The following is a 27,766-nucleotide window of genomic DNA, read 5'->3' as shown; positions in this document are numbered from 1 at the left end:
AGTTTTGCGATGATTAAAGTAATCTTCCCAAATTTACCCAAAATGTGTGTTTTCAGACACAAAAGCATTGTTAGGATTTTATATAATTACTTACATTTTAAATAATTACACATAAAAGTATTACATACATATTAGTACTTTGTAATTCTGATGCTTTGGACACAAACACCTTCCATTTCAATCATACAAACCATTTTATTTAGTATTTTTATTATCTACGGTTTTCAAAAATACCAAGAAGCTTAACTGTCTGCTCCAAATTGTCCCTTATTGTGCTTGTTGAGTGGCACGATGGCTATGTGGGTAGCACTGTTGCCTCACAGCAAGAAGATCCTGGGTTCGATCCCCAGGTGGGGTGGTCTGGGTCCTTTCTGTGTGGAGTTTGCATTACATTTACATTTTCAGCATTTAGCAGACGCTTTTATCCAAAGCAGACGCTTTTACACAATGAGCAATTGAGGATTAAGGGCCTTGCTCAGGGACCCAACAGTGGCAACTTGGTGGTGGCGGAGCTTGAACCAGCAACCTTCTGTTTACTAGTCCAGTACCTTAACCACTGAGCTATTACTGGCCCCCATACATGGCATTATGACTTACAGTACTGTGGCAGTATACAATCTGAGCAATTGAGGGTTAAGGGCCTTGCTCAAGGGCCCAACAGCAGCAACCTGGCAGTGGTGGGGCTTGAACTAGTGACCTTTTGATTATTAGTGCGGTACCTTAACTACTAGGCTACAACTGCCCTATACACATGTACAATTACATTTTGCATGGCATTTTTCCAGGAGGTAGTAGTAGCAGTATAGAAACAAAAGTAGCAGTAAAAATCATAAACAAATTATTTACACTCTTAAAGATAAAAAAATGAACTGCATAAGTAATGTACATGTGTATTTATACATATTAAATACTGAGGGTGTGTTCCTGCCCTAAGCCCAGGGTTTCCAGGTGGTGTCTTATGCACAGAATATCTGACCAGTACAATTAATAAATTAATTAAAAAAATAATACCAAAATATTATTAATTATAACTATATATATTATAATTATATATTATTATTAATTTAATTAATCGGTTGTCGATTTTGCATTTGCTGTGAACGAATCGCTGGTTCGGAAGGACTCGGCTTTTTCCGTGACTCTTCGGGAATTGATTTGGGACTTTTCTTCTGGAAAGAGGAGGAAACCTGCTGCTGCTTCACATCTCTACGGAAACCCTTGAGTGTAAAACAGCTGCTTGTGTTCACAATCTAAACTCAGAGCAGAATTTAATTCTATTTGAATGTTTTAAGGTATTTTATATGATCTTGTAAATGCGGGTTGTATGTGTATTGTGTTATAGAGAGTTAGCTTAGCCTGAGCTGTAGTTTCCGTTATGTTCGCTGATATTCTGAGCTCCGTTATGTGTTAGTAATAAACACAGAAAACAGCGGATTCACTTTATTACATTTATAAGCTCCTTTGCTCGTGTAATAGCTGTTGTAGAGGTGAGTAACATCTCTAGAGTTATAATAAAGTAGATCATTAAGAATGAAGCGTTAGAGTAGCTTTACCAGGAAACACAGCAGAGAAACAGGACGCAGAGAGAAATATAAAACCCGGACATGGAATCCGGACTGGATTTTGAGGAATGCATCCGAGACTCACCTGCTTTCAGGTAAGAACAGCACTGCGCATGCGTACGAGTGGTCTTATTTGGACTGGGCTATTACATTTACATTTTCGGAATTTAGCAGACGCTTTTATCCATAGCGACTTACAGTACTGTGACAGTGTATTGCATATTGTATGCAATGTGTATTGTATATAAGCAATTGAGGGTTAAGGGCCTTGCTCAAGGGCCCAACAGTGACAACCTGGCAGTAGTGGGGTTTGAACCAGCAACCTTTGGATTAGTAGTCCAGTATCTTAACCACTAGGCCACAACTGTCCCTATTAGGGACATTGACAACCACCACTACTGATATTGGCACAGTAGCCTAGTAGAAGGTCCTGGGTTCGATCCCCAGACGGGGCGGTCCGGGTCCTTTCTGTGTAGAGTTTGCATGTTCTCCCCGTGTCCGTGTGGGTTTCCTCCGGGTGCTCCGGCTAAATTGGAGACACTAAATTGTCCATGACTGTGATCGATATAAACTTGTGAACTGATGAATCTTGTGTGCCGAGTAACTACCGTTCCTGTCATTAATGTAACCAAAAGTGTAAAACATGATGTTAAAATACGAATAAACAAACAAACAGTAGCCAAGTGGGTAGAGCTTTAGGCTGTCAACTGAAAGGTTGAGAGTTCGAATCCCAGCTTTGCCATGCAGCCACCATTGGACCCTTGAGCAAGTCCTTAACAGCTCCTGTGCAATGGCTGACCCTGCTCTCAGACCCCAGCTGCCAAACAAGCTAGGATATGCAAAGAAAGAATTTCTTTGTACTGTACACATGTATATGTATATATGACAAATAAAGGCATTCTTCACTGATGAGCCATAATTGTATGACCAGACATCTGTGGTAGTTAGCTATGGCCAAACGACTGGGTTGCAAGAAGTGTTACAGGCAGCCATCGGGAGTGACAAGCCTCGAACCACTGACCGGTTGTTTGGCGGCCAAGACTGAAGACGTGAAGACTCTGTTGTCGGGTACTGACCATCATAAGAGCTACTGGGGCTTAAATTGAAGATCCTGGTAATGAGGTGATTGTGTCACAATACACAGCACATCAGATCCTTCTGTGGATGGGACTGTGTAGTCAAAATGCTCATGCTAACCCCTGTCCACCATCTAAATCATCACGCCACACAGCCATCCGGAACTTGACGTCAGAACAATGAAAGAAGGTTGATAAGTTCTCTTTCTTAACCAAAATCATAGCACCAGGATGCACTCTAGGATGATTAATTTTGCAATCTACAAAAGTTAAAGGCACCACAGGACTTCTTTAGATGGTGGGTGGTCCTAATGTTTTGGCTTATCAGTGTATGTCCATCTCTGCTAGAACTCTGGGTGGATCTTTGACCATCCCTACTTGCCGGTTTTCTGGCATGGACCTGACTTTCCAGTGCAGGCCAAACAAGGTTAAATAGGGTTTTTAAATAGGTTTTTAAAGGCCAATTATAGCCTCTTGGCTATAAGGTATTTATATCCAATATTTTTTGCTTTATTCCATCACATACTGCTGACACCGTCTGCTGAGCCATCATTATTTTGAGCATAATATTGCCATCACCATGCGTACCCTGTGTTTCATCATGACATCACTTCCTTTAGGCAGTCCCTGGAGCACTGTGAGAGTGATGTGGAACAGCTTGAGAGTCGTGTGGAGAAGGTAAGAGTTAGACGTGGTTCACTCACTGAACGCACACATGCCTTCATGTTTCTACAGGGGTTTGACGTTTGGTGTCATAATTTTCGTCCTGTAGGTTATAAAGGTGTGTAATAAGATGGTGGATGATGGTCAGGTGTTCTGTTCGTCCAATAAGCTGTTTCTCTCTGCTCTGGCTGAGCTCACTTCATACAATAAGAACGACTCTGTCATAGCGGTAAGTATGTGTGAGCCCACTGTGGAGTTCTCACTGTAATATACTGAGTAAATACTCCTACTGTGTGTGTGTGTGTGTGTGTGTGTGTGTGTGTGTGTGTGTGTAGAATTGTCTGGATCAGTTTCAGCAGGCTCTGAAGGAGATGATCCACTTCCACACTGTAAGTCTTTTCAGTTGTTTACCTTTAAATACTACATTTGTTTTTAATTTATAAAAACATTTAATCTATTATGATAATATTTCTGGTTAATCATATGACCAGTGGATAAGCTGTTCTTAAAGAAGTCAGCGAGTCAATCAAAGTGTCAACCTGAGAGTCAGTGAGTCAAACAGAGTCTGTGAAAAAATTATAGTTAGTAAGTCAGAGAGTCACTGAGTCAATCAGAGAGTCAGTGAGTCAATCAGAGAGTCAGTGAGTGAATCTGAGTCAGTGAATCAATCAGAAAGTCTGTGTGTCAGTCGGAGAGTCTATGGGTCGATCATAGAGTCATTGAGTCAATCAGAGAGTCTGTGAATAAATTATAGAGTTAGTGAGTCAGTCAGAGAGTATATGAGTCAATCAGAGAGTCAGTGAGTTAATCAGAAGAGTTAGTGAGTCAATCAGAGAATCAACCTGAGAGTCAGTGAGTCAATCAGAGAGTCTGTGAGTCAGTTAGAAAGCCAGTGAGTCATTCAGAGAATCAGTGAGTCAATCAGAGAATCCGTGAGTCTGTGAATAATTTGTGTGTTTTGAACTATTTGTGTGTGTATTTGTGTTAAGATGCTGCTTGACCAGACTCGGAGAGCGATCACACAACAGCTCACACAACTACTAACACAGTATGTTTACCACACACACACACACACACACACACACACACACACACACACACACACACACACACACACACACCACACATACAGGCATGCCCACTTGCTTACAATAAATACCTTGAATCAATGATGATCTATGTGTGTGTTGTGTGCAGGTTCCTTCCCCCTCTGCGTGCTGCTCGGTGCGAGTGTGAGCGGATCAGAGAGGACCTGAACACGGCGCTTGTGAAAAGTGCTCAGGTTCCACAGAACAAAGCGGCCGAGGCAGAACGACACACACACCTGCTGCTCGCAACGCGCAAATGCTACACACACTGCAACCTGGACTACTGTCTACAGGTAACACACACACACACACATTTTTTAAACATACTTGGAAGGCATGACACTTAAAAGCACCTTGTGAGTGGATTTATAAACACAGTCCTCGCTGCTGTATTTAAGTTTTATTTAGCTCATAAAACAGGCTGAACGTAGAGATTTTTTTAATATGTGAAACATATGATATATTATATATAAATATAATATTGTATTTTTTTCTTTACCCTCCAGCTAAATACTTTTCTGACTCAACAGAAGTTAGACATGGTAAACTCAGTAAGTGCTGAAATCACTTGTAATGTGAAATGTAAACTTTTCTTTACTTGGATTAAATGTTCATCCATCATTACTGTGTTTTATTTTAGGCGTTTTCGTATTTCCACGCCCAGTACACTTTTTTTCATCAGGGCTTTGACCTGCTGCGAGATCTGGAGCCCACCATGAAGAGCATGGGAGTACAGGTACACACGCACACACCCCACAAAGACTAACTAACTAAGTTAGTAACTAAGAAACCCTACACCATGTAGCCCACACACAGACACACTGTAGCCTGAACACCAATCCACAGAACACCAAAAAAACATGCCAGCACAGGCACACATAGATAGACAGACAGTCAGACAGACAGATAGATAGATAGACAGGTAGATAGACTGATAGATAGATAGACAGACATACGGACAGACAGATGGATAGCCAGACCGATAGATAGACAGACATAGACAGACAGACAGACAGACAAATAGATAGATAGATAGACGCACTATATCATCCTCATAACCCAAAGAGAAGCATGATTGTAACACACCCCCTTACTCTATACCCTACACCATAATTCCTACATTCTATACCATGTTCTCTTTTTTTATCATAGCCCATAGAAAGTGTGTCACAAAATTGGGGTTGGTGTATTTTCACCCTGTGGTGTCTTTTCTTTAACCTTTTAATGGTCTGGTACTATTACTGTGAGTCTAAATACTTGGGTATAAATAAGCTGTATTTAAATAATCTTGTTTGGGATGTATCTATTCCTTGGTTGATGTGTGTTAAGTTCAAAAATATTGGTAGATGGTTTTAAGAAAACTGTTTGGTAGAAGCTCATTAACAAATCTGTAGTAAGTAAGTAAGAAATGCAAAGAAATCCTTTTTAAAACAGTATTTTCTTGGTGAGATGGTTACAGGGTTAAGGTTCATAGAATTTAGAGGCTGTACCTTCTAAATTGACACAAATCAAATTTAAATAGACTTAATAGCTGTGGTGTGGCATCAGGTGGTGAAAATAAATACTGCTTTACACTACACACCCACTGTAAAAGAATCAAATCATCCTACATGGCAGTACAGCGACATACTAATTATATATTTTATAATATAAAAATAACTATGTCAGTTACAGTAAAGAGCATGGCAACACAAGAACTAACACACATACACATACACACACACACACACACACTTTATAAAAGTATGTTTGTGGTGTTCATCACTGAAATGTGTGAATATGTCTGATCATATATTCAGAATGTTTTCTGTCCATTCACAGCTGTCTCAGATGTCCAGTCAGTGTGTGACCAGAAAGAAACATCTGGAACATCAGCACCTGCTTGTCCAGCAGAGAGTCAGTGACTTATAATATGCAATAATATATAATAATCTAAACTGTTCTAACTGCAGTAAAGTCTAATAAAGTTACTTATTATAGAAATGAATAATTAAGGCTCTTGGGTGGAGCAGCAGTAACTTACTCTAGCTTTACACTTAGCTAGATCCTGGGTTTGAATCCCAAGCGGTGCTGTCTTGTCAGCTTGTCGGTCGTCTACATACAGATATGATTGGCCAAGGCAGGCACTGCGATGGATTCTGGCAGGACCAGACCCACCGCATCCCTGACCATGTTAAAGCGCTGGTTGAACTTAAAAATGAAACAAATAATTAATGACAAGTAGATTAAGAAGATTCTATCTATTATAATAATGCAGTTCTGTGTTAATGGTGTGTATGTGTGTTGTGTGTGTGTGTGTGTGTGTGTGTGTGTGTGTGTGTAGGATGCCTCTGGAGAGACTGTGTTGTTCAGTGGAGGAGCAATTGAAGGTTATCTGTTCAAACGATCACGGAGAAAAAATAAAACCTGGAAGAGGTAAAAGAAAAACATTCTACGTATCAGACGAAGGCTAGAAAAATATCAAATAGCTTTTAGCTCATGGCTTTCATGGTCTGAAATGTCATAAAGGAAGTAATTGCTATCACACAGGCATGTATACTGAGGTATTTACTGCTGATTTACCTGTAAAGGTTATGTGTATGGAGCAGTGGTAGCTTAGTGGTTAAGGTACTGGACTAGTGGCCTTACCTCTATGTTGCTTTTATTGTATTAGTCAATTCATTGTGTGAGTCGAATTTGGATAAAAGTGCCTGCTAAATGCCAGCTTTGTGCGATGGTAGTGGGTCTCCTAAGATTGGAAGGGGTTGTAGCAGTAGAGCCGGAAATATGAATCAGGTAATTTGATACGACTAGACTGGGAGAAAATCCAGGGAAAATGTATAAATACAGTGGTTAAGTGGTTAAGGTACCGGACTATTAATCAGAAGGTTTCTGGTTCACGCCGCACCACTGGCATGAACCCCCAGGGCCCTTAACCCTCAATTTCTCTGACCGTATACTGTCACAGTACTGTAAGTCACTTTGGATAAAGGCGTCTGCTAAATTCCGAAAATGTAAATAAATAGAATAGAAATTAAGAAATGATGATGCTGATGGAGGCCCAGTGATGAGTTTGTGCTGTTGATTTATTCATCAGTGAATTGTTGTGTTCTTGTTTCTTGTGTTCTTGTATTTTAAACTTTCATTCCATCAAATCTGTCCAGTCTGGCTTGTTCCCTGGTATGCTGGTGTGTGAAGGCTGTTTGGTTGAATCACAATGCCATGGCATTACTGGTTCAGCTACACAGTAATCGTACAGGTTTTGAGAATAAGACTATGAAGAAGCGCTGTAAAGAAAGTACGTGTGTGTCTGTGTCCTCAGGTGCTGGTTTTCAGCGAGTAATAACCAACTGAGTTACACCAAATCTCACAAGGTACACTACTGTGTGTGTTCATGTGTGTATGTGTATGTGTCTGTTATGTGCATGTGTGATAAGACCTGATAATGTTTATATTAGAGATGTGTATCAAATTCCTACTGTTATGGCATTATAATAGGTGGATGGATGGATGGATGGATGTATACTTTATTGATCCCGAAGGAAATTAAAGAAGGGCTAACAAATTGAATGAACCTAGACGGTCCCCACACTATTTGGGATAGTGCTCTGTGAACGCATCGGTGAATAGTGGGGTCTAATTTCACAGTACGGTGTTGGATTGCAGCGCCTCAATCTGGACGACTTGCCGTTCTTCTATAGGGAAAAGCAAACCCCACGCTGTATAATACAATTCCTGAGGAGGATGTGAGCTCAGTGAAGCTTAGACTCAGTCATTTCAAATGCAAAAGCAGTTTCACGTCTGAATGACTGGAAAAAAAACTGAATGGATTTTTCAGAGTGGTTTAGTCGAAGTCCGGACTGAAACCCGGTAGAGATGCAGGGGCGTAGAGATGCATTTCTGCTGTGAGCGGCGGGCTGAAACGTCCTCACAGGGGCGTAGAGATCTGAATGTAAAATGTGATTGTGTGATTAGTAACCAAAAGGTTGCCGGTTTAAACCCTGACATCACCAGGTTGCCACTGTTTGGGCCCCTGAGCAAGGCCCTTAACCCTCAGTTGCTCAAATTGTATTCAGTCATAGTTGTAAGCCGCTTTGAATAAATGCTGCAGATGTAAATGAAATATCTGAATGGAACTGTGTGTGCAGGAGCAGCCACTCGTGCTGTTCGATGATCTGCGGTTATGTGCGGTCAAATCTCTGGACTCGATCGATCGACGTTTCTGCTTTGAACTGCTGTCTGTGCAGAAGTAAGACACACACACACACACACACACACACACACACACACACGAAGTGATGCACACAGGCCTGATTTTTTTGATTGTTTGTTAGGATTTTAACGTCATGTTTTACACTTTGGTTACATTCATGACAGGAACGGTAGTTACTCATTACACAACATTCATCATTTCACAAGGTTTATATCAAACACAGTCAAGGACAATTTTGTATCTCCAATTCACCTCACTTGCACGTCTTTGGACTGTGGGAGGAAACCGGATGACCCAGAGGAAACCCACGCGGACACAGGGAGAACATGCAAACTCCACAAAGAAAGGACCACCCCACCTGGGGATCGAACCCAGGACCTTCTTGCTGTGAGGCGACAGTGCTAACCACTTAGCCACCGTGCTTAGTTTATATGGTGACACAGGATAAGCGCCTTTATTTCAGACGTTATTAGTTTTTTCTTCTTTCCAGGGGAAATTAAACACCAAATTACCAAATTAAATGTTTTTTTTAGTGAACACAATGGTTGGAAGTGCTGTTAAAAAGTAATTGCCCCCTTTACCAAGTACTTCAAAGTTTTGAAGCCTTCTCAGAAGAGTGGCTGTGGTTATACCTAAAGAAATCACATGAAGGTCATTGTATTTTAATGCTAATATTAATTTGTTTTTGAAAAAGGATGCCCAATAAGTTTATGGTCAGGTGTCCAAATACTTTTGGCCATATCGTGTATAATAATAGGGTTTCTCCGGTGGTGCAGTGGGAAAATATACTCACTGCTGCTTAGAACAGGAGTTTGAATCTCAGTGGTGCTCATTGGTTGGGCGTCTGCTTAGAAACGATTGTCTATGTCTGTACCAATCAGCCTAGCCATTGTAGGTGATCCTTTCAGTGCGCTCTCAGTGCTGGTCCCAAGCTCGAATAAAGTAAGTCAGGGACGCTACGATCTGCTGTGGCGACCCCTAAAAACAGGAGAAAATAAATAAGAAACATACATGTACTGCTGTAGTAAGTCAGTGTGTGTTCGTGCAGGAGCTGTGTGTTACAAGCCGACTCGGAGGAGTTAAAGATGGCATGGATTAACGCCGTGCAGGGCAGCATTGACATGGCATACAGGGACAAAGTGCAGTCTGAACACACTCGGGTACTGAACACCTTTAAACACACACAAACCTCACAATGTGCACGAGAGTATACTGTAAAACTGAAGCGTGTGTTTGTTCGCTCAGGTGAAGGACGGCTCGCCTCCTGACCCCACCCCCAACTCCACCCCTCTTCCAAACTCTTTAAGCGAGGCGCTTCGTAGCCATGGTAACCATCGATGCTGTGACTGCGGGGAGGCGGATCCTCGCTGGGCGAGCGTGAACCTCGGGATCACCGTCTGCATCGAGTGCTCCGGAATTCACAGGTAACGTCTGGTCAACACACACCTCTTGTTTACAGGTAATGGATTTACTCTGGTGTTCCTGCTTTCTTCCCAAGTGTATGTTGCCAACAGGTTTGACACAATCTCTCTGGACAGTAAGATACCCAAAAAAGTAAACCTGTTTTTTAAACCACAAATGACTACAGATGTTTATTATTGATTCCTGTGTATTCAGCCAAGCACTAGAGTGCAAAAACAGATTTAAACAGTAGGAAAATATCGTGGCATTTTCATAGGGAAGGAAAACCACTAAGGGGAAATTGTGATCATTTTATCATTAAGTTAATCATGTCTGTCGCAGAAGCCGCCATCCAAACGAATCAGTTTGAGAAAAGCACAGCCCATTAAACCGTGTAAAGTTCAAAACACAAGAGTGAAAGCAAAAAATATCAGTACAATCAATTACAACAATAATTACGATCGTTCCATCATTACTCGATTAAAACAACAAACTCGGGTGCTCCCGCCCTCGGTGTTTTGAACACAGTTGGCCAAGAACGCTGTTTATATACACTATATTGCCAAAATCATTGAATTCAGGTGTTCCAATCACTTCCATGGCCACATGTGTATAAAACCAAGCACCTAGTCATGCAGACTGCTTCTACACACAATAGTGAAAGAATAGGTCGCTCCCAGGAGCTCAGTAAATTCCAGCGTGGTACCGTGATGCCACCTGTGCAACAAGTTCAGTCGTGAAATTTCCTCACTACTAAATATTCCACAGTCGACTGTCGGTGCTATTATAACAAAGTGGAAGCGATTGGGAATGACAGCAACTCAGCCACCAAGTGGTAGCCATGTAAAATGACAGAGCGGGGTCAGCGGATGCTGAGGAACATAGTGCTCAGAGGTCACCAACTTTCTGCAGAGTCGATCGCTACAGACCTCCAAACTTCATGTGGCCTTCAGATCATCTCAAGAACAGTGTGTAGAGCTTCATGGAATGGGTTTTCATGTCCAAGCAGCTGCATCCAAGCCTCACATCACCAAGCGCAATGCACAGTGTCGGATGCAGTGGTGGAAAGCACGCCGCCACTGGACTCTAGAGCAGTGGAGACGGGTTCTCTGGAGTGACGAATCACGCTTCGCAATATAGTGTATTTATAACAGTCATTTAGTCACAATTCTAAAACCCTAATCCTTTTTATTCATATGTCAAGAGGGACAATTTGTCTCAAAGATTTGTCTCAAAGTCTGAGGATTTGATGATTCGTTTGTAATGCAGTCATACGGTCCACTTATGTCAATTTTTAATAACCCCTTTGATCGTGTGTACATTTCAGGAATCTAAACATGTGTGTTTTGTAGGAGTCTAGGTGTTCACCTGTCCAAAGTTCGCTCTCTCACTCTGGATTCATGGGACCCTGAACAGCTGAAGGTACACACACACACACACACACACACACACACACACACACACCTCTACACACACAGTATTTTTTATCATTGTTGGGTATTTTAAGGATTTCTGGCATTCAGTGTCCACATCGAACCACAAGTTTAACTTTAGTGAGCAAAAAGATTCAGAAAGCTTCATAAATTTGGAACAAAAAGGTCAAGAGAGTACAAGAAATAGAGATTTGAGGACAGGAACAAATTAATAAAAATGTAAAGTAGGTAGGAAAGACAGGAAAAGAAAGAAAGAAAGAGTTGAAGTTACAAAACATGAAAGGAATAAAAACATTATATTGGCGCTGTCCGATGAAAAACACGTATCTCACAACTTTTCAGGAAAAAGCAAAAACGTTTTCCCCTGACTGTAACGGTGCAAACAAACCACAGATGGCGACATTTAGATACAATTCAGCACAGAAATAAAAGTATATTTTTATTAGGTTGTCAGTCCGTCGGTTTCTTATGTAAAATGGACTTATGTGTACAAATATAAATCATGTTTACAACGAGGGGAAGAACGAGGAGATACGTGGTTTTGATGGACAGGTTTAGCAGCCAATGGAGATACTCGTTAAAGAGATTGTGTTATTTTTCATCTTTTCATTGGTCATTTTGATATTTGCTGCTATGGACAGACAGAGATTTATACCCACAATCAACACCTAAAAAAAAAAGTGAAAACCGCTAAAAGTGGAGATACGCGTTTTTCATCGGACAGCGACGATATATGATGGTGTAAGGTGAAACAGAAGGATAAAAGACAATTATTTGATGAAATAAAAGAAGCCACTTGGGTGGTGCTTAGAGGGTTTAGAGTCTTGCTTAATTGCCCAACTGTGGCTTGGCAAAGCTAGGATATAAATCTACAACCTTTTTATTGATAGCCCAAAGCTCTACCCACAGAAAGAATAGAACAGATAAAAAGACAGACAGAAATCATATAAAAAGAAAGAATTGATGTGAGAATGTAGGAAGGTACAAAAGCATGCTATAGCCTTTCTTTATTCAGACCAGGAAAATGTCCCCACAGAAAATAATAATAAAAATTGAAGCCTTCACAAAGAGATTTCAATTAACTGATGATGTGAGAAGCTGTTTTCCAAATTGGCAGCGATCGGCTATTTGATAAGCCTGTACTAGAGGTCTGTACTGCACCGATTCAAATTCACCGTCTACCCACCTCCATTAAAACAAATTCTTATACTGCAGTATAATATTCTACATTAGAGAGTGCTTGTGCCTGTGCAGCGCCCTAATCAGCCGCTAGCGAAGTGAAGCGAGGCTTAAAAGAAGCTGCTAATTAAGCCATTATTAACCTAATAAGGCCTCACTTCATTTCTGGTACTAAAAACTTTGCTGCTGTCAAATTAGTCGTGACGTCTGCATCAACTTGACCAGGTCTGTATCTCTTGCAGCTGCTGTGTGTTCTGGGTAATGATGCCATCAACAAAATTTATGAACCTCAGCTATCTGAGACAGAAAAGCCGAACCCGGAGAGCCCTCGGTAAGATCACGCTCACACACGCTCATAAACGAACACTTTCACAAACACACAAACACACGTGTACTCGTTCGTTTCGCTGTATGTACTGTACGTTTCTCTCAGGCAGCAGAAGGAGGCGTTTATTAGAATGAAGTACGTGGAGAGGAAGTTCGTTCAGCAGACGGACCCTAATCACAGCGGTGAGTCGCACACATCTGTACTTTATGTATTAATGTTTTAAGCACCGTTCAATAGTCACGGCTGGTCAGGCGCCACCGGAAACACTGGCCACGAGAAGGGAGCACACCCTGGAAAGGTGGACACACTCATCCACTGAATTACTTATTGACTTCTAGAAGCAAATCAGACCAGCCAGTGTGAGTGGATTGTTGGACTGTTGTTTTAATGGATTGTTACCCTGTCCAGGGGGTTTCTCTGCCTTGTGTCCAGTGTTTCCAGATGGTGCCAGACCCACTATTTCCATTTACATTCTTGGAATTTAGCAGACGCTTCTATCCAAAGCGATACGGTACTGTGTGAGGCTTTGCTCAAGGGCCTAACAATGGCAACCTGGCAGTGGAGGGGCTTGAACTAGCAACCTTTCGATTACTAGCGCAGTACCTTAACTGCCTTACCTTAATGGCCCTGACCAGTGAAAATAAATGTATAAGTTATTATTATTATTATTATTATTATGTTATTATTGTAGTATTGATGATCAGTTCAGCAGGTCAGTGCATGTGTGTGTGTGTGTGTGTGTGTGTGTGTGTGTGTGTGCATATATGATAAGTTTGGTGTGTGTTTCCGTAGCGACGCTACAGGCCTGGTCTGGGCAGAGGTTGTATGCGGCGGCGGTGGGTGGCGACACCGTGTGTATGGCGACAGCCCTGGCGCAGGGTGCCGACGTTAACTGGAGTAACCCTGAAGGACGCACGCCTCTGATTGGTGCAGCCATCGGGGTAAGCACCACCTACTCATGATTTTAACATCTCATACATGTAATAAACATTATAATATGTGATGAAATGTGTGTGTGTGTGTGTGTGTGTGTGTGTGTGTGTGTAGGGTTCTTTAGTGGCGTGTGAGTTCCTCCTGCAGAACGGAGCCAACGTAAATCACAGAGACCAACACGGACAGGCAGCAATACACATCGCTACGACACGCGGACACACAGGGTACAGCACACACACACATTAACACCTTAATACAGATAATAGTGTTACACATAATGATGTGCTGTTCTGTGTCCGATCCACTCAGGCAGGTGTGTTTGCTGCTGAAGAGAGGAGCCAATCAGTACGCTGCAGACGAGAAAGGAAAGGACCCTCTCAGTATCGCCGTAGAAACAGCTCACGCTGACATCGTTACCCTGTAAGTGGGCGAGTAGTTGTGTGTATGTGTGTGTGTGTGTGTGTGTGTGTGTGTGTGTGTGTGTGTTCTCCAGGTTGAGAATCGTTATCAGTTACTAATGAGTTATGGCACAGTGGCTCGGTGGGTAGCACTGTCGCCTCACAGTGATAAGGTGGGGCGGTCTGGGTCCTTTCTGTGTGTAGTTTGCATGTTCTCCCGTGTCTGTGTGGGTTTCCTCCGGAAGCTCCGGTTTCCTCCCACAGTCCAAAGACGTGCAAGTGAGGTGAATCGGAGATACAAAATTGCCCGTGACTGTGTTTGACATTAACGAATCATTACAGTCTACATGACGTGCATACGAGGGCGCTCTGCAACCGTGTGTTTGTGTGTTGCAGGTTAAGAATGGCTCGTATGAATGAAGAAATGAGAGACGCAGAAGGGTTTTTCGGATCAGTAGGTAAGAATCTGTATATGTATCACACTCCTCACACAGGAACATCATGATCAGCTCTCTCGTGTCATCTACTTCTTAAATAGGCAAGACCAGACAATTATAACCAGGTGCCGAATTGGTCGTGCTACCCTTAGCCACCGACACCTCCTGGTTGGCGAGCAGGCACCAACCTGCCAATTCTGTGCTATACCCCTAACAGTCAAACATATTTTATTAAAATGTTCTACAAATCCAGCCATCAGAGACCATTTTTATAGGGTTGAGAACATAAAAAGAATTGTTTGAGAAGATTCCTCCAGTCCATCTGAACATATAATTATTTGCAGTTCCAATATCTGTCTATGCCATTAAATAGCCAATATGTTGCTGATATGGCAATAAACCCAAACAAACAAACTCGTCTCATCTGAGCTCAGGTTTATCAATAAATGTTTAGTATTTATTACATCATTTGGTGGCATACAGACTAGAAATGGGATGCAAATGATGTATTCTACATAAGTGTGTAAAATTGAATTTTTCTCTGTCATAAATACGCAAATGGTGAGATTCGCGTGCCGAGATGAAATCACGAAGCCGTTTACAAGCCCAAGTACCCGTCTTCCTCTTTTTGTCTCTCTGTAGGAGATGATGAGACGTTTCAGGACATCGTTCGTGATTTTAGTAACATGGCGTCTCAGAATCCGGAGCAACTGCTGCGCAGAGAGTTTAGCACCGAGGACGGGGACGTAGACAGACCTCGGGAGGAGCGGACGGGCGAACAAAAGGGAAGGAAAAACTTACAGTGAATATAACTACAATTATGGTTTGGTGATCAGATTGATCAGTCATTGTCATTTGTGGATCAGAGTTTGGTGACCGAAGTGAACAAAGCATTTGCTGTTAAACGAGACACATGAATCGTCTTGTATTTTTTTTTGGATGAGGGGCTTGCTGTGCTGTGTTATCATGCAGAACTACAAGCAATCAGCCTTTAAAATCATCCAGCCAAGAGTTAATACCAGCATAAAGCAATTTACTACCACTGACTATTCCCAACCATTTAGCCTACAGCAGTTTATTCCCTTCCATGTCAAGAGTTTTCCCCCACCCGTTCTGCTCAGTCCCCCTCTGTAAACTCAGCCTACAGCAGTTTAGCCTCATTTATTCACTCTACAGCAGCTTATTATTCCCAGACTGCATTTAGTTAGCACTAAGTGACCTGCAAAAACTTAGAATAGACTTAATATATGTACAATATATGGACGAAATTATTGGGACACCCCTTTTTATAGTTTAATTTGTGTTTTTCTGCGACAACCAATTATATAAAGGACAATTTTTGCTTCCCACTTTGCAGCAACAGTTTAGGGAAGGCCCTTTCCTGCTCCAGCATGACTGTGCCCCTGTGCACAAAGCAAGCTCTATAAAGACATGAAGAAAATCTCAGTTTAGAGAAACTCCATCGTCCTGCACAGAGCCCTGACCTCAGCCCCAATGAACAGCTCTAAAATGAACTGGAACATCAATTCAGGCTTTCTCGACCGACATAAGCGCCCAGCCATACATATGCTCTTTTGAATGGGCACAAATTCCTACAGGTATGCTTCAAGTCCTGTAAGAATCTGTATCAGAAGAGTGGCTGTCACATAGAGGTCACTCAATTTTAACAGCATTTGTTTTTAAAATGGGATGTCCAACGAGCTCGTGGTCAGGCGTCCAATATGTTTGGCCGTATAGTGTATATCTAGTAACCAGAAACAGCCTTAAAACTATTTGAAAGACTTAAATAAGGCTAGTCAGGGATTTTTAAGCATTAATTATGACCCATTGTGGTACATAAAACACAATAAATAGAAAATAAAGAATAAATACAAACATATTAATAGGTCTTTAAATATACAATAATCTTAATTGTAATCCATTGACTCACTTTTTTAGAACAATAAATAATGACATTTTAAAAAAATCTTTATTAACCACTTTATTCTAGTCAGGGTTGCAGTGGATCCTGTTCCAATCCATGTACTGCAGTCTGTACTGTCTGTACTATCCCTACAGGGTTAATAGAGTTTAGTTGTATACAGCTCTACACTGTTATATGTGGACCAGTGATCCTGTGCTCATCTGTTACTGATCTGTTACTGATATACTGTATGTACTGTAGGTATACTGACAAGTGTAATAATTAACACAGAATTACATAGCTGTGTTAAAATAACATGAGCTAAACTATGAATAGTTTATAGGTCATGAAATAAAATGTATTTAATGAAGGATTGTGTGGTTTTATTTATTTATGTTTTAGGTTGTGTGCTGTGCAGTGTGCATTGGTTTGGATCATTATGGTTTTTTTAGTTGATTTCTTAGGATTTGACAGCAGAATTCATGTGTTGCAGTATACAAGATTGTATAGAAGAAATAAAATCATCATATACAACTTTACACATGTGTAAATTTAAAGGAGATGCAATTAGAGGCCAAAAGTCTCAGACTGCTATTAAAACGTGTTTCATTGCAAATATTTGTATAATAAGAATAACAATTCCTTAGCATTTTAAACTACTGAACAGCAAGTGAACACATTTGTTAAAATGACTGTCAATTAATTTGTACAAAAGGTTAAATTTGCTTTTAATCACTTATAAAAATGGGACGCAGCCATTATACCATTATATGGCGCCACCTGCTGGTGAAACGGTGGTATAACAGGACCCACATCATTCTGCAAGACTGCACTTCATGTTCTGATACCTCTAATAAATCTTTCATGTTTTATTTTTGTTGATTAAAATATGTTAGAGCAAATGTTATCTTATTTTAATGTTTATGTGCATGTGTGTCACTCTTAAAAACATAAATATAATTATTTAAATAAGGGAAGCATGGCAGCCTGTTGGTATAGTGGGTGCTGCACAGCCATGTGGGTTCCTGTCTGCATTCATTGTGTATGCACAACGAAACATACAGGAATAGTATCAGCTACTGTAATGTTTTTGGGTGTGTGTTTTTCATTGTTTTCCACAGGGGAATGGAACTGTAAAATGTTGGTACAGTGGTTTAAAAAAGTTAGTGCCCCCCTTTCGACTTATTACGTTAATCATACTGAATGATTTCAGGTCAGTATACAAAACATGAATGGTCTAAGTTCGGCCTTCTTTCTAGAATATAAATCTAATCCATCATGAACATTGCCTTTAACGGCAAGCAGTCATTTTAAAATGGCTAAAAACTTTATTCCAGGATTTGGCAAAAAGCTAGAAAGCAATTTTAAGTGCTACCAAACCACAGTAGCAGCCTTTTTTTATTTAAATTTGAGTTAGAAATAAGGAATTTCTCCAGACATAGCTGGTCTGCTGATATCTCCTTAAGTGCTTAGTGGCAACTTATCCAAACAAGTAACAAAAGATTGAGGAAAAACGCTTAAAGGACTGAAGACGTCCTTTTTTTTTCTTTACGTCTCAGACCTTTAGGTCAGCGGTACGCTTATCACCCTGGTGGAAAATGTGATCGCCCTCTTAGCTACTAGTCTAAGTTCAGCCTTCTTTCTGGAATATAAATCTAATCCATCATAAACATTGCCTTTAATGTCAAGCAGTCATTTTAAAATGTCTTAAAACATCCTATGATTTGTGGATAAAAATTGTGTTGGTGCCCTTTCCAGAACGTGTTCCTGAGTGTTGCCTGAAGCACTGTTAGAATAGCCATTTAGTGCAGGATTGCACACAAGTTATGAAGTTGTGAATATGATTATTTTAGTACAGTGACCGCCAAAACAAGAATTAATTTAAATAATGGGCAGTCAGTCATAGCTCAATTGCTAACTGAGCCCCATTGACGAACCACTTCCATTAAAAATATCCAGAGTTTCCAGTGTGACTGTGTTCATATAAGTGTGTTTGTCACATCATCTGCTATAAGGATGTGTTGTGTTTATCCTGACGGCCCCTTCCTGTTTCTTCATTTCTTCTTGTATCCAGGACAGGAAGTTGCTAATTCGGGTGTAAATGCCGTATTTTCCCTTGGCTGCGCATTCCTCTCCCCAGCTCACCACCCCAGTCAGGAACCAAGTTCCTCTGTAGTTCACCACGAACGGGCCACCACTGTCGCCGGTGCAGGCGTCCCGCTCCGCCTCCGGGAACCCGGCGCAGAACATGTTGTCCGTGATCACCTGATCGGTCGAGTCTATGCACCCATGCTGCTCCACCACGGGGAGAGACACCTTCCGCAGGTAGCGTGAGGATTGGCCGAGGTACCTAACTGCCCCCCAGCCGGTCACCAGGCCCTGCTCCCCTGCTCGCTCCAGCCGATTGGCCAGGTGAGCGTTGGGCAGGCAGGCAGGTGAGACGACTGAACTCAGCACTGCAGGTTCTGCCAGGTACAGCAAGGCAACGTCGCTGTCGAAGGTGAATTCGTGGAAATGAGGATGGATTATAGTTTTTTCCACTCTGATTTTCAGTTCACCCTTGTCGAGGTGAAACTTATCGTAGTCACCTAGTGGATACAAAAAGTGCAGTCACACAGGGATGTCGTGTTCATCCAAAGCTGATCAACTGATAAATCACAAGAAATGCTCGATGCTTACCGAGGGTCACATGATCAGGTGTTTCCTGTAGACAGTGAGCTGCTGTGATGACCCAGCGCTCGCTAACCAGCGTTCCTCCACAAAAACCGCGCTCATCCTTTCTGCGCAGCAGAACCTAAACGCACCGTGCAACATTAGTGTATTTACATTAGTAGTGGTCAGTATAACATGACTTAGAGGCTCCACTCACCTGCCATGGACTCCCACCCTGAGGCTGCCGCTGGCCGCCTACGATTCGGTTTAACGAGTCGTCAGGGAACGATGGGTCGTCCAGTGGGTGAGTAGCATTGTCCAGGGAGTGGGTGTGGTTTGTGGTAAAGTGGGTGTGGTTTGTGGTGAAGTGGGTGTGGTTTGTGGGATGGTCAGGGAGGTCGTCTACTGTTTGGGTGTCGTTTAGGGTGTCGTCCAGTAAGGTGCGCCGTGAAGAGTCCGGAATCCACTGTTTTCCGCAGGAGAACGGAACTGTGAAATGTTGGTCCAGTGGTTTGAAAAAGTTATATGAGTGTTGGAGAGTTTGATTTCAGGATTTCATCAATCAATAACTCATCAATATCTGCAAACACTGGTGAATATTGCTATATAATTAGCTAATGATTATTTATTATTTGTTATTCTGTTAATACTGTATGTATAATTGTATAATTACCCGCAGCTCTGCAGCTCTTTCCATTCTCGTCCAGCTCATATCCATCAGCACAGCCGCAGGTCACACTCAGGCCGACTGGAACTGAGTCGCTGCAGTAGTGAAAACACCCACCATTCTTATACCCACACTCAAACACCTCTACACACACACACACACACACGTTTTAGTAATTTTGCCATAATTGTATCACTTTATCTTATAACTATTAGGCTTGTGCAGTAATACATGTACCCAGCCTGTCAGACCGGCTTTTGGTCACTGTTGTGGTCAGTTGCAGGCCGGCCAATAAAAAAAAAGTTAAAAACCACTGTCCTAAACTCTGACATGAAACCATTCTTACAGTATATACAATTCAACCATTTGTATAATGTAAAATAATTAAGCAAGTATGTAAAGCTACATATTATTTTGGATCATTCAGACTTAAAGAACTGCAACTATACGCTATATAGTTAATGCTACTGTTATTTAACATGTATGTATGGTTTCCATCTCCATATTAGTACTGTGTGTGAGTAGTGTGAGATTTAGATGAATGTGATAAAACAGACCTGTCTCGCAGTGTTTTCCACTGTAACGAGGTGGACACACACACTCGTATTGTCCTCCACCTTTGGTACAAATCCCCCCGTTATAGCAAACGTTTTTATGACACTGACTTGTACCTGAAAAGAGACATGAACACAATCGAAATACACTTATGACTTATATCAGTTTCAATAAGCAGGATTCCCTTATTCTCCAGTTCACATTCAAGCTTCTCATTATTAAAAGACTACAAGGTTTGATTTAGGACGTGGATGTACAAACACTCAGTAAACTGATTAACTTATTTTATGTAGCAAGTAACTGGATAAAATGACCAAATTGAAAATTAAAGATATGTTCATTATTAATATATATATATATATTTGTTCATTTAAATGTACAAAAGGTTTGAAATGTAGAGATGTAAAACTAACATAAAATAATGAATCAAATATTCTAAATATTAATGTTTCAAATAAAAAAGAAAAATTACACCTAGTTTTATTATAATAGATTATTGGTTAAGAAGATCCCATAAGTAGTAATATCAGCGATGGTGAAAAGAGTTAAAAAGACCTAAAACAGCAGGAACAACAGTGATATTGTAAATACTAATAAATAAACTGCACCACAATCAGATTTGTTTCTTCATCTGTTGATGCTAATTGCAAACATGTCAAACATTTAGACAAATCTAAAAACATAAAAAATATTAAAATGTCCAAAACCTGCAGCAAACTGCAGAGAAGTAAAAAAACCCTGTTTTTTCCCCCCTCTGTAATGGTAAATACTCACTTTTATATCGATACCAAAACTCCATCTGTTAGAAGTAAAAAAAAAAGTTACATGCAACAAATGACATGTTTAAAATAGTAGCACAATACACACACACACACACACACACACACACACATCTCCTATGTCCTATCTCCTATGTCCTATATCCTATCCTATCCTATATCCTATATACTATCCTATATCCTATACCCTACCCCTATCCTGTCTTTATCCTATCCTAAATCCTATCCTAAATCCTATCCTATCTCCTATGTCTTATCTCCTATATCCTATACCCTACCCTATCCTACATCCTATCCCATCCCATCCCATTCTATCTTCTATATCCTATCCTATCTCCTACTCTACCCTACCCTGTCTCATCCTATCACACACACACACACACACACACACACACACACACACACACACGTACAGTTTTTTCGTTGCTCTGAAAGATCTCAGCCGCCTCCTCTCTAGAGCAGGTCTCCTCGTAACATTCACGCTCCAGATTTCCAGGTTTTATTTCCTCCAGGAAATGGTTTGCTCGTCGATGTCTCAGCACTCTCGCAGCATTGCTGTGATCAATAAATACTGAACGACACAACAGTATTCATCTAAATATTTAATTTTAACCAGGATTTTAATGTAAACACTGAAGTGTTGACTGACCTGGTGACTGGAGACTGAGTGTGAACGTGCTGAAGAAAACAAACACCAGATACAACGTGGATTCAGACATCAGGACTCAGGATTCTATCAGAGACGATTATTATTATTATTATTATTTATATGTTTTATTATCATTGCTATCAGAGGACACACCCCTGAATTATCAGAGTTAATAATCACTTAAATTCCATCCATTCACATCTAATTAACTGTTTTACATATTAATATTTTAATTCATTCATTAAATAAACCCACTCACTCACTGTTTGACGATTCCACGTAAGAATTGTGTCCTTTTTCCTCCAAATACTGCAAAACATGACCAGCAGTTCAATGGTTTGAGTATTTGCACAGTCTAACCACTAACCTTTAGACTAACCCGAATATTTACATTCTCTCTCTCCCTCTCTTACACACACACATAATGTAGAAATTGAATCTGTGTGTTTGGGATTTCATTCTTATATATATTTTTTACATATTTTAGCAGTCAGATCACCTCAATACTTAGATTTGTATTTAATCTGTTGTTCTGTTTGGGGTCCCTGAGACCCCGGAGCCTCTTTAACAGCTCACAAAACATCCTGAGCCTTTATCAATCAGCTTTGATACTTTATGAATGTTCCTAATTTTATTAAAATTGCACATAAACACATTGCACATGTTCCAAACACTCCTGTCATTTATACTCCCGTCTGGGGTCTCAGAGACTCCACAGCTAGAACACGTGATTAAAGCCAAAAGATTTTAACGTTTTAATGTTGGCTCGGTGGGTAGCACTGTCACCTCTTGCTACAGCAAGAAGGTCCTGGGTTCGATCTCCTGTGCGGAGTTTGCATGTTCTCCCCGTGTCTGTGTGGGTTTCCTCCCTCACACAGTCAAAAAACATTAATTAGTTAATTGGAGACACTGAATTGCCCTATAGGTGAATGTGTGTGTGTGTGTGTGTGTGTGTGTGTTTTAATACATTTTGTGTGGGTAAAATAAAACTGTTAAGCAAAGAACCACACGACATCTAATGCTTCAATCTTTTAATTATTCATGAAAACAAATATCTTCTTCATAAGGTCTTCTTATTTAGACTTCTCACATTCTCCCTTGTGCATCACCTTCACATGCTGGTTTCGGGTTCTAGAAAAAAACAAAACATAATTGTTTAAATAATTAGATACTTTAAAAAGCAAAGAAACAAGAAACATGTAAAGTGAAATGTTTATGTAGACTTGTAAGGAACATGTACACCGACTAGGCATAACATTATGACCACAGACAGGTGAAGTGAATAACACTGATCATCTCTTCATCATGGCACCTGTTAGTGGGGGGGGGGGGGGGGGGTATATCAGGCAGCGAGTGAACATTTTATCCTCAAAGTTGATGTTAGAAGCAGGAAAAATGGACGAGCGTGAGGATTTGAGCCAGTTTGATGAGGGCCACATTGTGATGGCTAGACGACTGGGTCAGAGCATCTCCAAAACTGCAGCTCTTGTGGGGTGTGTCCCGGTCTGCAGTGATCAGTATCTATCAAAAGTGGTCCAAGGAAGGAACAGTGGTAAACCGGCAATGGGGTCAAGGGCGGCCAAGGCTCATTGATGCACGTGTGGTCCGATCCAACAGACGAGCTCCTGTAGCTCAAATTGCTAAAGAAGTTAATGCAGGTTCTGATAGAAAGGTGTCAGAATACACAGAGCATCACAGTTTGTTGCGTATGAAGCAGCAAAAGGGGGACCAACACAATATTAAGAGTGGTCATAATGTTATGCCTGATCGCTGTATATGTCAATGTAGTCCTGATTTTGTACAATTGTTTTTAAGACTGAATTACACACGCTCTGGACCATGTAATCAAGACTCACTTATTCTCCAGACAGAGAACACACTCCGTCGTGTACGTCACGCCGTCGTCACCGCACACCGGATCATACTCACGGGTGCATTTTAAATCCTCGTACTTCTCACAGTCGGCCTACAGAGAGCAGTGAAATATATTTACTAATGTACTGATACTGGTCAGAAGTATTTGCCTTATTTCACCACCTTTATGGAATATTAGTGACACTAAATAATTACCTCTCGTGGCTGAAGAATGTCATCTGCTGCTGTTACAACTGTATAAAGAACATGTAATTATTAAGAAACAAATCTTTTTTGCTGTGGATGTATCACAGGTGTATAATGTGCCATATTTTAGGACTACTGGACAGATTAGCACATGATGCAATGATTAATAAAGTATTAATAAAGGGATTAATAATGTATCTATCTATCTATCTATCTATCTATCTATCTATCTATCTATCTATCTATCTATCTATCTATCTATCCATCCATCCATCCATCCATCCATCCATCCATCCATCCATCCATCCATCCATCCATCCATCCACCCACCCACCCACCCATCCATCCATCCATCCATCCATCCACCCACCCACCCATCCACCCACCCATCCATCCATCCATTTATCTAGCAACTTATAAAGCACATATGTTAAAAAAAGCCCAAATTTACACAAACTGTTGGAGGAAAAAGTATTAAATACCACACACACATAAATATCATTAGTACTTTGTTGGCATAACATCTAACCTTCACCTTCTTTTTCAGAAACCAGCCTGGAGTTATTTTGGCTTCATGTTTGTAGTTGCTTTTTTGTTAAAATGTCCAGATTTAGTTTTTTGTTTGATTACTTTTTGCAGAGTAGCAGCTCCATATCATGATGCTCTTATTATTTTCTAGTGTGCATGGTTACTGACTCAGTGTTTTGTGACAGAAATGATCACTATTAATGTGTAAAGGGTTAAACAGAAGTGGGCCGCAACGTGCAGTATCTGACGATTTGTATCTGTCCTTTTTAATTTTGTTTCATAAACCAATTTAACCTGGGGCGGCATGGTGGCTCAGTGGGTAGCACTGGCGCCTCACAGCAGGAAGATCCTCCCACAGTCCAAAAACATGCAGTCAGGTTAATTGGAGACACAAAATTGCCCTATAGGTGAATGTGTGTATGTGTGTCTGCCCTGTGATGGACTGGCGCCCCATCCAGGGTGTTACTGTGTGCCTTGCACCCATTGAAAAGCTGGGATAGGCTCCAGTACCACCTGGTCAGGGTCTTGACAGGTCCTGTTTCAACAGGTAACACTGAAAACAAGGCGGGACATGGATACCCTGGAGAGGGTGCCAATCCATTACAGAGCTTTAGCCCCATGAAACATCGGCAATCATGTCTGTGTCAACACCTGACTGGCTGATAGCACCTTGAGATTCCAACCCGGATCTCTTGCACCTGCACTTCGCTCCTAACTACTGTATTCTACACCTTACTGCACCTCCAGGACTGACAATAATGGATTTATTCAGATAATGAACACAGACCGAAGGCTGGATGTACGTGTGCCTGTTTTGGGGCAAAATTCATTTGCATTCAGAGTGAAAAAACTTGGAATGTTTGGAATAAAACAGACATAGGAGCCTAAATATGCAATTTACAAGATGCATCGTGCACCTCTCTGCTTTATACTTATGCAAATACGAGTAAATAATGCAAAAATAGGAAGTCTGCATGAAATAAATGGTTTTATATTAAATGTTTTAGTTTTGATTTAGGTTGAAGTGTTTTCAGGCTCTATACTTGATTGTTTTGACAACTTTATAGCAGCTTTTAAACTTTGCACTTCAAGCAGGGAAAGTTAGCAGGTAGTTTAGAGTCTCACGACTGAAACAACTTGCTTGATGAGCTACAGCTTCAGTAAACTGAACGCTAGTGTGAGGTGCATTGTTAGTGCAGATTGCAGTGGAACACGGACTGGCCTCGTGTCTCATTATCTCGCCCTGAGGATGCAGCAAATACTGGACGTGTTATTCATATTTCCTTCATCACTGATACACTTACACCTAAATCTAGTAACGCTTTAATCGTCCCTTTATTGGACATGAAAGATCCACCAGTTTAATTTGTTTTAATCCACTCATTTCTGCCAAGAACTGTTTAGCTTTTTAAACAGGTCTGGATAAACACCTGCTGTAATCAAACAGCATGGGAAACTGGGCAGATTGTGCAGGTCTGTTTTTATACCCACGCTTATATGCGCAGCTTTTTTGAAAGCAGACAGCGCAGCACGGTAATTCAGTTTTGGTTAATTCGTTTTGCAGAACCATCTGTAATCTGTCAGGGTCACAAGTGTCCCTCTGATAGAAGCACAATTTTAAAATCCTCCTCGAATTTTTAATGGGATACAAGTAAGGAGGTTGGAAAGACACATTTAACTTGCCATTTCTAAAGAACCTGATTATTGGTTCAGGTTCTTTTGGCATTTTGTTTTCAGTTGTGGCTAGGGATGTAACGATACACTCTACCCATGATGCGATACGATTCACGATACTGGGTTCACAATATGTTTTTTTTTTTTCTGATTTTTTAAACAAAATGACATTGAAGACAAATTATTACAAAGTTTCCTTTTATTATTTCTCTTTAAAATAAAATCTAATAAAATACTGTATTTAGGCTTATCTTTTATTTATCTAAATAATGAATGTCCTTTTATTTCTGAGGTAGGTGCAAACTATGCAAAATAATGCTGCACATTTCCTTTTTTGCGTAAAAAAAATATAGCGTCAGCGCCTTCTGCTGTTTAAAGTGAATATCGATTCATTTTAAATGAATAATCGATTCAAATCGTGGCACATGTGCACCGATTTTTAACTGTCTTGTGGTGCATCGTTACATCCCTAGTAGTGGCAGTTGTAGCCTAGCGGTTAAGGTACTAGACTAGTAATCAGGAGGTTGCTGATTCAAGCGTCACCACTGCCAGGTTGTCACTGTTGGGCCCTTGAGCAAGGCCCTTAACCCTCAATTGCTTAGACTATATAATGTCACAGTCCTGCTTTGGATAAAGGCATCTGCTAAATGCCAAAAATGTACATTTGGTAAAACCTTTATTGCTATTTAATTACACAGCATTGAAGACCCCGTCCCCTCATTTAGTCCGGTCTTTTTCCACACAGCAATCTATACTAGAGACACTGCCAGTTGTGCCCACTATGGGGCGCCCAGCCAGTTCAGAATCCCAGTGCTGGTGTGCTTGCATTTATTGTTAAACATTTATTGTTGAGCTGATTTATTGTTAAACGTCATGTTTTGTCTAAGTCAACTTCATTTGTCTAAAATTGAGGTGCAGTTAATACTTTTGTTGTTCCTGCTGCTTTCAGGTCATCATGCAACCTCTTTTCTAGTAACTGCTAGCTTCTATATCACCTAACAGTCTCAAAAATGTACATTTGAAGTTGATATTCGCACTGGAAGGATATTAAATATCAGGGTACATTTTAATGCTGTCTAATAAAGCTCATTCACAGCTCACATATGTTTGTCTGATGCAGTATTTTACTCACCGGACAGGTAAAGCAGAACAGCAGCACAGATCAGGACGGCAGTTTTCATGTTGGCAGAGTGAGAAATGAAGCAGGTGTTTGTCTTTATCTACCTGAGTCACGGTGTCCGGGTGAAGCTCCGCCCCTCTCCCAGGTTATCAGTGCTTATCGCTCACTGAGCTCTTATTGTGCAAACATGAGGGTTACGTCACTGTACGTGTCGCCTTCACACTGATATTTTTGCCTTCTGTCAGAAAACATCACTGCTTAAACCTCTAAATAACATTAGGAACAGAAATAACATTGACGATGATGTGGTGCTTGTGTTAGGATACTAACGTTCCTGTATACATAAACAATGTTTTGTTAATATTATTATTATTATTATTAATAGAGATAAATGGTATGAATGATATGGTGGCTCGGTGGCACAGCATTGGAGCTACGAAAATTACCGTAAGTGTAGGTGTGTGTCTATCTATCTGTCTGTCTGTCTA

General features: G+C 40.8%; 3 protein-coding genes across 4 annotated transcripts; 1 reads left to right on the top strand and 2 right to left on the bottom strand.

Moving 5' to 3' along the window:
* The first annotated feature begins 1,222 nt into the window (after positions 1 to 1,222).
* Positions 1,223 to 16,963, top strand: zgc:162872 (BAR_ACAPs and ArfGap_ACAP domain-containing protein). The gene is made up of 22 exons (XM_063017151.1): positions 1,223 to 1,657; positions 3,259 to 3,316; positions 3,411 to 3,530; positions 3,637 to 3,690; positions 4,291 to 4,349; positions 4,499 to 4,682; positions 4,896 to 4,940; positions 5,030 to 5,125; positions 6,211 to 6,285; positions 6,713 to 6,804; positions 7,691 to 7,742; positions 8,517 to 8,617; positions 9,630 to 9,741; positions 9,827 to 10,005; positions 11,335 to 11,404; positions 12,837 to 12,925; positions 13,028 to 13,104; positions 13,715 to 13,863; positions 13,970 to 14,079; positions 14,165 to 14,275; positions 14,650 to 14,711; positions 15,333 to 16,963. The coding sequence occupies exons 1-22, from the start codon at positions 1,605 to 1,607 to the stop codon at positions 15,494 to 15,496; spliced, it is 2,112 nt and encodes a 703-aa protein (XP_062873221.1). The 5' UTR covers positions 1,223 to 1,604; the 3' UTR covers positions 15,497 to 16,963.
* LOC134334726 (coagulation factor IX) lies at positions 16,641 to 22,239 on the bottom strand. 2 transcript variants are annotated; one of them, XM_063017168.1, is made up of 9 exons: positions 22,159 to 22,239; positions 21,896 to 21,979; positions 21,660 to 21,817; positions 21,242 to 21,266; positions 20,470 to 20,583; positions 19,919 to 20,056; positions 19,463 to 19,734; positions 19,273 to 19,387; positions 16,641 to 19,181 (listed from the first exon to the last, which is right to left on the bottom strand). In XM_063017168.1, the coding sequence occupies exons 2-9, from the start codon at positions 21,963 to 21,965 to the stop codon at positions 18,595 to 18,597; spliced, it is 1,479 nt and encodes a 492-aa protein (XP_062873238.1). In that variant the 5' UTR covers positions 21,966 to 21,979; positions 22,159 to 22,239; the 3' UTR covers positions 16,641 to 18,594. The 2 variants fall into 2 exon arrangements, with proteins under 2 accessions (XP_062873238.1, XP_062873235.1); XM_063017165.1 differs by having other exon boundaries at positions 22,155 to 22,238.
* A 672-nt stretch (positions 22,240 to 22,911) lies between these two features.
* On the bottom strand, positions 22,912 to 27,391 carry LOC134334749 (trypsin inhibitor ClTI-1-like). The gene is made up of 4 exons (XM_063017198.1): positions 27,291 to 27,391; positions 23,966 to 24,003; positions 23,752 to 23,861; positions 22,912 to 23,026 (listed from the first exon to the last, which is right to left on the bottom strand). Exons 1-4 carry the CDS (start codon positions 27,337 to 27,339, stop codon positions 22,969 to 22,971), a joined length of 255 nt encoding a protein of 84 aa, XP_062873268.1. The 5' UTR covers positions 27,340 to 27,391; the 3' UTR covers positions 22,912 to 22,968.
* Positions 27,392 to 27,766: the final 375 nt, after the last annotated feature.

Source organism: Trichomycterus rosablanca, chromosome 20 (genome assembly GCF_030014385.1).
Source record: "Trichomycterus rosablanca isolate fTriRos1 chromosome 20, fTriRos1.hap1, whole genome shotgun sequence".
In the NCBI taxonomy this organism is placed as follows: Eukaryota; Metazoa; Chordata; class Actinopteri; order Siluriformes; family Trichomycteridae; genus Trichomycterus; species Trichomycterus rosablanca.
The sequence above is the reverse complement of the archived record's forward strand: the minus strand, read 5'-3'. Positions and strand labels throughout refer to the sequence as shown.